Source organism: Barbatula barbatula (assembly GCF_947034865.1).
Source record: "Barbatula barbatula genome assembly, chromosome: 19".
Lineage (NCBI taxonomy): Eukaryota > Metazoa > Chordata > Actinopteri > Cypriniformes > Nemacheilidae > Barbatula > Barbatula barbatula.
The window spans coordinates 13,124,452-13,134,548 of NC_136782.1; the positions used below are offsets into that span (position 1 = coordinate 13,124,452).

At 41.2% G+C, this 10,097-nt stretch overlaps 1 protein-coding gene across 2 annotated transcripts in view; it reads left to right on the forward strand.

Annotated features, from left to right (window-relative positions):
- Nucleotides 1-8,054, forward strand: part of grik4 (glutamate receptor, ionotropic, kainate 4) — a gene marked incomplete at its 5' end in the record, with an annotated part of 131,757 nt that extends 123,703 nt beyond the window's left edge. Inside the window, 6 exons of one of the 2 annotated variants that reach the window (XM_079480717.1) lie at nucleotides 1,015-1,188; nucleotides 1,665-1,830; nucleotides 2,929-3,154; nucleotides 3,506-3,634; nucleotides 3,741-3,859; nucleotides 6,367-8,054. In XM_079480717.1, the coding sequence (XP_079336843.1) occupies nucleotides 1,015-1,188; nucleotides 1,665-1,830; nucleotides 2,929-3,154; nucleotides 3,506-3,634; nucleotides 3,741-3,859; nucleotides 6,367-6,750 (1,198 nt within the window). In that variant the 3' untranslated portion in view covers nucleotides 6,751-8,054. The remainder of the gene's footprint in view (nucleotides 1-1,014; nucleotides 1,189-1,664; nucleotides 1,831-2,928; nucleotides 3,155-3,505; nucleotides 3,635-3,740; nucleotides 3,860-6,366) is intronic. The other variant, XM_079480718.1, reaches the window with a different exon arrangement.
- Between the last annotated feature and the right edge of the window lie 2,043 nt (nucleotides 8,055-10,097).

The following is a 10,097-nucleotide window of genomic DNA, read 5'->3' on the forward strand; positions in this document are numbered from 1 at the left end:
AAATACTCGGCTCCACACTGACACCTGGAGGATCTCATTAGAATAAGCAACAAGCTTGTAACATGACGTGCTTCTGTGGCATACCGGTCAAGTTGGTTATGAAATTTCCCTTCAAATGTCAATGTTGACAGGTATGTTACTGAAATAAAATGTTTGCTCTTATGAAACAAGAGATGGGGTTAGGGTGGTTGGTTTGAATGTTGATACAAGATCAGCATCTTTTGTTGGTCTTAAAACAACATTTGAATCAGTTGATCGTAGGCCAAACTCTATTCACAAACGCTAAAACCTGATAGACTCTAAATAAACACTACAATCTTGATAGAAATGTTGATGGAAACAACAATGCAATTGTGTACATTTTATTTTCATTTAAATTTGTGTTTATACTAGCTTTGCATTGGTTTATAAAAGAAGTGCATTTTGTGTCACTGGATGGACTCCTTTTAGACATTAACATTTTTTATTTTTTGTGTGTATTTTTCTTCGTTTCCCCTTGTGAAATGTCCATATTGTGGTACCCTTGTTATTTAAATATAACCTATTTTAGGATTTCTGTATTGCTTGTGTTAAGAATTTCAAGAGATGTAATGGGAGGCTGTCGCACACATTGTGACATTGTGCGGTGCATTTTTATAAGCATCCTGTCAGTCACAGCTAGAGCTTGCACAATTGGGAACAAAAATGGCTGAAAGAGACGACTGGTGACTTAAAGGTGGGGTGTCCGATTTCTCTTAGCCGTTGTTGATGTTCAAATCACCAAAACAAACACACCCCTACTCCATCTTTCTCTTTCGTCAGCGCTCGGCTGGACTACTCCATCCTGTGCACTGTGCACCTTACTGCTGATTGGCTACAAGGCGGTTTTGGTACTCGGCACGACTTTGTCTAAAGAAGCGTAATTCGGAAATTGGACAGACCACCTTTAATGCCTTGCTACATGTAAAGACTGTTCGTGTCTCATTTGTGTTTACTCATTTTAACTGTTTCTCTATTGTTTGTTTTGGCATGCAGGTTAACACCCTACGAGTGGTACAATCCTCATCCCTGCCTGAAGGGGCGCTGTAGCCTTCTCATTAACCAATATTCTCTGGGCAACAGTTTCTGGTTTCCCGTGGGAGGGTTCATGCAGCAGGGCTCCACCATTGCCCCGAGAGCCCTGTCCACACGATGTGTTAGTGGAGTATGGTAAGATCCAAAAGACCAAAAAGGGGTCGGTGGTTGTAACTAGCTAAACCAGAAACAATGCTAAAAACACCTAACCACACTATGTTAAATATACATTCAGGTGCCTGACGAAGACCTGACGGTGGAAATGTTGCTTTTGTACAAATAACTTTATGGAGCAGTTTTCAGTGTGCAGACATTTTTTTTATTCAATATATTAAAATATGCCACAGACATGAGATGTACTCACAAATATGAAAAGACCTTCCTCTTTCTATGCCCTCATCTTACTGCCTAGAGCTTGGTATAGTATTGTATATAAGTCATACACCCGGCTTTCGCTTGGCCTCTGTTTTTCTGATGCGCAGTATTCAGCCGAGTCTTTCAACTTCTCATTCAGATGCGGAGCTCGCAGTAGCGCTGAGCTCCCTTTGATGTTAGGTCAGAGCTGCTTCTCTGTTCTGTTCCTTGTGTCTAAAGCTGGCGTGTCATTCCAGGTGGGCCTTCACCTTGATCATCATCTCTTCATACACAGCCAACCTGGCAGCCTTTCTTACTGTGCAGAGGATGGAGGTGCCCATCGAGTCAGTGGACGATCTGGCTGACCAGACCGCCATTGAATATGGCACCATGCATGGTGGCTCCACCATGACCTTCTTCCAGGTGAGATGTCCAAGGACAGGGAGAAGAAAACTTCGAACCCCCCGCCAACAAATCAATGCCATGTCGGCAGGTTTATTGACCATGTCACCATTGCTCTTCCCTTCTGTGGGATTTATCTGTTTGCTGTCTTAATATCAATGCCCTTCGATATCTCTTCCTCTTCAGAGGGCTACCCAGACTCATTCAGACTTTCTGATGCGTCGGAGAGGCAGATTTTTGACCCCGCCCCTCAGGTCGTTTCACATATGCGACAACGGCACATCAGCACGTCAAACTGTCAGCTTATCAAGCGCCAGGTCCATGGTTAATACAAACAGTCTTGCGTCCGCAAAGCTCTAGTGATTGGCTGTCAGGACTCGAGATGAGGAGCGAGTAGCAATGGTGACCTGTTTGCTTTTTCTGAGCGTAACCAAACATCAGGGACATTTTTGATGTACCTATTGAGCTGCATTTTGAAAATCAATATGCCTGTGCCATTTTGATTAGAGAAAGGAAAAATAAAGACGCCCCTGGAATATTTCATTAAGAAGTTAAGAAAAGGATAGTTCACTCAAAAATGAAAATTCTGTCATCATTTACTAACCCTCTTGTCTTTTCAAGTCTGTATGACTTTCTTTCATCTGCAAAACACAAAAGAAGATATTTTGAAGAATGTTGGAAAAACGAATGGCTGTACCCTTTGTCTTCGTCCAATAAAAGTCCAATGTTGTTTGGTCTCAAACGTTCTTCAAAATATCTTTTTTTGTGTTCTACAGAAGAAAGAAAGTCATATAGGTTTGAAATGACATGAGGGTGAATAAATGACAGAAGTTTATTTTTTGGGTGAACTATCCCTTTAAGAAGTTATTGTGTCAATAATACACAAATTGATTCAACCCAACTGTTGGGTTAAAACACCCCGGAATTTTTGTCTGAAACAAGCCAGTATAAATTAATTTATAACTCAACAGTTGGGTTCGTCCATTTTTGACCCAACACTGGGCTGAAAATAAATTTAAGCTTGATAGAAGTTAGTCTGTACCACCCAGGGACATCTGTTCAAACCAAAACTGAAAATATGTAATATTTACATATTCTCATTCTCCATTCTCCATTCAGAACTCTCGCTACCAGACGTACCAACGCATGTGGAACTTCATGTACTCCAAGCAGCCCAGCGTTTTTGTGAAGAGCACAGAGGAGGGCATCGCGAGAGTGCTTAACTCCAATTACGCCTACCTGCTGGAGAGCACCATGAATGAGTATTATCGCCAGCGCAACTGCAATCTCACCCAGATCGGAGGCTTGCTGGATACCAAGGGCTATGGCATTGGAATGCCTCTGGGTAAGAGAGCACCCATTCGAGATCACTTACTACAGGCTCTGACGTTTGACTTTTGTATAGGAAGATATTTTTTATAGCAGTTGAATTGCAACTCCGCTACATTCAGCTTGTATGATCAGCATAAAATGACAAAAGTAAGTCTTTGGTATCTGAAATTAAATGAATCCATTGACCGAATATTGCGCGGAAATTGATTTTAACCAAGCCATGCAGAAGCATCTAAGAGCGCATTGTGTAAAAGACATGATTAATGGGGCGGTCGTTTCGTTTATGATAAGCAAAATGAACACAGAATGCGGGGGTGATGCTTTAGCTGTGGTTTCTCTGAGATGGGTATTTTTGGCTGTTCAGGCTCGGTCTACAGAGATGAGTTTGATCTGGCCATACTTAAACTTCAGGAGGACAACCGTCTAGAGATCCTCAAGAGGAAGTGGTGGGATGGTGGCAAGTGTCCAAAAGAGGAGGACCATCGAGCGAAAGGTCAACCACTTCGGCATATCAAACCCCCAGAGTTTTGAATAAACAAGATGAGCATAGAATGAAGGGGGTTTTCAATGTCCTTAATAAAATTGGTGTTTGTTTGTAGGTCTAGGCATGGAGAACATTGGTGGGATCTTCGTGGTGCTGGTGTGTGGTCTCCTGGTGGCCATCTTCATGGCGGTGCTAGAGTTTGTTTGGATGATGCGTCACACACCAGGAACAGAGGTGAGAGAGGGCTATTTTACCTGCCTCTGTTTTGTGTCCCTCTCCCCGCCCACTCGTCTTCCTCCCTAAACCCTAAATCTAACTCAAACTCATCCTCAACCATACAACCAGCACACCAAAGATTACCTCAAACTGACCTACACAGGCCGTCACTGTAAATGCTCTGTTAAGGTGCCAGGCGCTTTTTAAGCAGATTTTAACCTTGATAAACCTTTACAGAAATAGAAACCTTTCTTTTTGCTTTTGTAACTCTTCTCTGCAAACTGATTGTGTGTCAGATTGGATTGTTTCTAATTTTACTGAATAAACATTTCGGCATGTTTCAGTAGAACCCAGAGATGTGGCTATTTATTTGGAGGGTGCAGATGCATGACGTGTTTGTACATGTCTTACAGTACACTATTACAGTACAGCTGTTCAAGTTTGCCCACATTTATTTGTGTGTAAATGTACACAGAAGTGTCATTTGTGTGTGCGTTTATATGTGGTTGCGTCTATGTGTGTGTGCTTGTATTGTGTCTTGACAAAAATGTTCTGATTCAGATCAATTTTGCCATTTTTAGACAGATTACATCAGTCAACATAAAGGGAAAATGATATAACTTGTATTAGAATTAAAGTGTGTTTACTGTGTGTGCCACACCAAAATTATCATAGCTCAGCAGGCCTTATTCAGGCAGAAACAATTTGTTGTTTCTGTGCTCTGTGACAACTAAACATCTAGATCCAACACAGATGGGCCCACCAACCACAAACCTGTTACACACAACAGCTGCCAAAAAGGGTCATTCTTTGTATGCAGTGCCTTTTCAACCCCATGCAATGTTTAAAAACAACAGGAGGAGAATATGTTTATATTATTCAGAAAACATTACATTACATTACATTTATTCATTTAGCGACTTACAAATGAGGTAAACAATAGAAGCAATTGGAACAATATAAGGACAACAACAAGCATGAGCAGTAAACACTGATCTCATATAGCCTACCACGGTATACAAAGCAAAGGATTTTTTTCAAAGGAAAGAAAGAGCAGAAAAGAAATAGAAGTCGGGGCTAATCGGTCAGGTGTTGACTCAAATGTGGAACAGATCCAGAGAAGGTACATGAGAGTGATTTTTTTTAACCTTTTTGTGGATGGCACTACTACATCGTCAGTTTGCAGAGTGCAGGCATCTGGCGGGTACATACATCTGTATTAGCCAGTGAAGATATGGGGGTGCCGAACCATTGGTTGTCTTCTAGGCCAAGAGCAGACCTTTGAATTTGATGCGAAGGACTATAGGTAGCTCAGTGGTTAGAGCATGGCACTAGCAATGCCAAGGTTGTGGGTTCGATCCCAGGGGATTGCACATACTTGGAATTAAATGTATAGGACAATGCAATGTAAGTCTCTTTGGATAAAAGCGTCTGCCAAATGCGTAAATGTAATTGAAGACCACTCTTGCTGCTGCATTCTGGATCATCTGTAGAGGTTTGGTTGTGCAAGCTGGGAGTCCAGCCAGTAGCCTCTTGCAATAGCACAGTATGGACAGGACAAGAGCCTGGACTGGGACTTGCGTATCATGCTAGGACAGGAAAGGTCTAATTTTCCTAATGTTGTAGAGGATGAATCTAGGACCGGGTGGTTGCTGGCAACATCATCTGTGAAGTGTAACTAATCATTGATTACCACTCCCAGGTTGCTGGCCATTCTGGAAGGTGTGATGGTTGATGAGTCTAGTTCAATGGAGAGGTTGTGATTAATCTTTGGGTCGGTCGGGATTACAAGCAGTTCTGGTTTTACAAGGCTCAGCTTCAGGTGATGGTCCTTCACCCAGAGCGAAATGTTGCTAAAATGTTGTCTGGTTGAAAATGAATGATTATTTTTAATGACTTAAAGCCTGCACATCTTGGAACCCAGCAGACTCAATTTGTTATGGTTCTGAGATTACAGTATGTTAGAGTTTCTGAACTTTTCATCAAAACTTATATCTGAAACAATTTAAGCTTTGATTTTCAATGGATATCCCATGATAGGGTGATAAAACATCAAAGAGAGTGCAGAAATTTGTAGCGTTTTTTTAATTAAAATGTGATGTGCGTGATGGGTTACAAAGCAGCACACACTGCACATACATGAGCACAGCGTTGACAGCAATATTGAGAACAGGAAAAACATGATTAATGATTCAAGCTAATTTTTATTGAAATACTATTTTGTCAACAGCAAAGGCACCACATACAGAGAATGACCCAAACACAACTGTTCCCACATGATTTATCTGTTTTTCTTAATTCAAATAAAAATCATTAAAAGCAAAAAAGAGTGGATATTCCAAACAAACAAAAAAAAGAAGGCTGCTTTAGGTTGTTTCAAGTAAACAGGCACAACTCCCTGTACAGCCCAGTGGTATTTTGATCAGTGTTCTGGCTGTGATGCCTTTTATCCCCTGTGTGTCAGTGAGCCCCCGGCCTCTCTCTCTTTTTTCCTCCCTCTTCCTCCCTGTGTCTGTGCCTCACAGCTGTCAGTGTGCGAGGAGATGCTACGAGAGCTGCAGGGAATCGTGCTGTGTCAGGACAGCCTGCAGTTACGGCGAAGGAGAGGCGCTAGCGTGCTGCGACCGCAGCCTATGCCTCTGGACGAGCGACGGGCGCGGGCGGCGGCCGCGAGCCTCAGTAACGGCAAGTTGTGCATGGGCACAGGCCTGCCCGAACCTCTTTCCCACAGACTGGCACAGGAGGCCGCCTTGGTGGCGCGGGGGTGCAGCCACATTCGCATCTGCCCGGAGTGCCGGCGCTTCCAGGGCATCCGGGTGCGCCCAGCCGGCCACCCTGGAGCGTCCCCCACCCACAGCGAGGAGAGCGTGGAGTGGGATAAGGGGGCAAACAATGGTGAACCCGAATAACCTCTTTGAACCCGATGGACAGGCGTCAAACGTAGGCTTTGCTGGACCTGGGGCGTTCAGCGGGTGATTACAGGAATGAGTGCTCCAGAAATGAGACAAACAATACATTCCCCACCGATGAAAGAGTCTCGTTGGAACTCACATGTGTGAAGATGTTCATGCTGCTCGATTCAGCCGTAGAGCTGCGTCTGATCTTTGTACACACTGTCCCGATAGCTCACTGCCCATGAACTGCCTTTGGGACATGCAGCAGAGTGGCTTTGTACTATGCAGTATATTTGTCTTACTGTGCTGTTGATTTCTTTTTAAATTATTCCTCTTTTTGTTGTGATACCACTTTACAGTTGCTATTATCTTGTTCTCACGATTAAAGTGTTAGTTTTTTTTCACACCACGGACAGAGTACACACAGCTACGTAGAACAAAACCTTTTTTAGAGTGCCAAAATACTTTGTATTAATTTTGTGCTGTTGTCGTCCCAAGGCCCCGAGGGGAAATAACCATTAGGAGAACTGAACACAAAACTCTACTCTGATCTGTTTTTAATAATAGTGCTAAAAAGGTTGCTGAATGCTTGATGTGCATGTAAGAGGGATGCTACTGAATGAGAGAAACGCATTCGTTTTTATTTCCGGTTCTTTTTCTGTCAAAATACTTTTTTATTGTTTGTTACACACACTTTTCTTTTGCTTCATTTTTTGCACTCTTAGGACATTTGCACAGAGTTTATAGTGGGATAGTGGAAGATTACACTGCAATTGTAAATGTTACTATGAACAGTAATTCCGAAAGGTTAAATTGCCTTTTATTTAGCCGTGAAAACGGTTGAAAGACAGACCAAGAGAGGAGACACAGCGTCAGATCTGAGGTATCATCAGCATTTCTGAGATCCAACACATAGGTCAACCATATATCAACAGGGTCATGCCATCTCATCACCCAGCAAATGTTGATTTGATTTGCTTAAAACCAGTAACTTTTGTTCTTTATGTGACATCTTAGTAAACACCCTTTAAGTGGTATGGAGGATTCGATGAAACCCAATATGATTTGTGTTTTAAACATACCACAGTTAAAACAGAATTTGGATCCCAAAATGAAATAATTTTGTTAGGCATGATGTTGTCCTTTACTTACAGCACCAAAGTTGTAATAAATTGGCATCATATTTTTATGGTCTATTAGTTTAAGATCCATGTTGATTTTTTCCTGTGCATTTTATTGAACTAAATCCATTTCTACATTATATTTCAATACGGTGTTAGTGCCTGATGAAAATAAATGGCATTGTGTTCAGTTGTGTGACATGTTGACTTCATGTTGTTCTTGAAACAATTCTGTTGGTTCTTGTAACGTTTTTTTCAAGGTGCACAGATACCGTTTTCTCCTGCTCTTGAGAACGGATGCATGTGTGTGTTTATTTCAGGCACCTGACGAACAATGGCAGAGTCAAGAATGCAGGTGGGTTTTCACTGAATGCACAGACCTGCAAAAGTGCACATGCAACACTCGAGGGGCGACCCCATGATGTGGTATATTTACTGTGGTGGGGAATGTAAGTCAGCCACAGATCTGCTTTACAAAGAGAGAAAGCAGCTTAAAGAGTATCGAAAAACAAGAGAAGACATTTGGTGACACAGTTATTGCCTGAAGTGATAAGTGACTGCTTTTATAGAAATGTTTCTTATTAGCAATTAGGATGTAAGCAATGGCGAATAAATACAGTACCAAATCTGTCACTGGGAAGGAATACTTGTCATGATAATAGCATTATATTCATACATACCACATTTTCCTGAAGCAGAAGTGTCATTTGTTTTTTCTGTTAAAACACATTCAAGTGGGCTATTAGTTGGTTGATTTCCCCTTAAAGCTTGAAATATGTGACGTTCCTCTTCATTGACTTGACCAATTTGGGACGGGGTGCAATCTGTTTTTTCCAAATGCACATAGTAAACATTCAGGAGGAATTCAGTAAACATGTTTGTAATTTTTACACGTTAAATTGATTCTGTCATCATTTATTCACCTTATAATTTTTCTAAATCTGTATACATTTTTTTCTGATGAATACAGAGAAACATATTTGAAAGAATGCTTGTAACCAAACAGTTATTGGACCCCATTGACTACCACAGTAGGAAAACATTTTTTTGTTAAACACACAAAAGAAGATATTTTTGAAGAATGTTCTGTCCATTGTCATTTTTCCTAATATGGTAGTCAATGGGGTCCAAGAACTGTTTGGTTACAAGCATTTGTCCAAATATCTTTCTCCGTGTTCAACCAAACAACAAAATGTATACAGATTTGGAACAACTAGGGAGTGAGTAAATCATAAATCATGGGTGATGGCCTCAATCCTGAGTATTGTCATAAAGTATTGTCTTTTTCCAAAATAAAGAAAGCACTCAGACCCATGCTTAAATCATAAAGATCCATTTAAATTCCACGGCCCAGACACTATTTGTCCAGATCTGTGACTTTTTGTTTGTAATGAGGGAGAATTGTTAAGGGACCAAAATGTCATGGCTGACGACAGGATTTATTAGTGAGACAAGCAAAGCTCACAGCACAATCAGTCCAGATGCATCCCAGAGGGCCATGTCTGTATCTCCCAGCACATTCCTTCTATTCAACCCATTTATTTCTTAATTCAGCTCTAACCTGTTTCCATGAGATGAAATTGCATCTCTAGCTTTAATTCCTGCTGGAGTCACAGCTGGTTTCACTTGTCCACTAGCAAAGTTTTGGTTGTGTTACTTTACTTTTTATGAAAGAACAGACACAGTACGTACTGTAGATAATTGTTTAACTACTACATCTGAAATGTTGCTATCTCATACTATAACCTTCTTCCAAATGTATTTCTCTGGGTTCAGCATAACAAAGAAATGTATACAGGTTTGAAACAACCTGAGGGTGATTATGACATAATAATCACTATCCCTTTAACATCCTGGTCAAGGCCGAGATAATGTCTTGTTCATTTTGCTGCCTTTTGTTCTCAGGCATCGTTTCAATAAACAGGACTATTTCACTATAAAAATTGAAGGGATATAAAGTCTTTGTTTGCTTTGTTTTTACTCACCTTCTGATTGATCTTTCTCAGGCTGAGATACATTGATCTCATGCCAGCCAGATGAGCGCTGGGCCTAGTGCCGGATACAGAAAATGTCACTGTGGTGTCACATCTCTGCCCATGAATATAGCAGAATATTTAATTTTGTAGTGTTTGATCGGGTATTCACAATTTGAGAGAATTTAAATTCTCCCGGGGATCCTCGAAATCAGCCGCTGGCATCTGTCTGTGCATTTATTTCTGACTCAAAAAAACAAGCGCAATC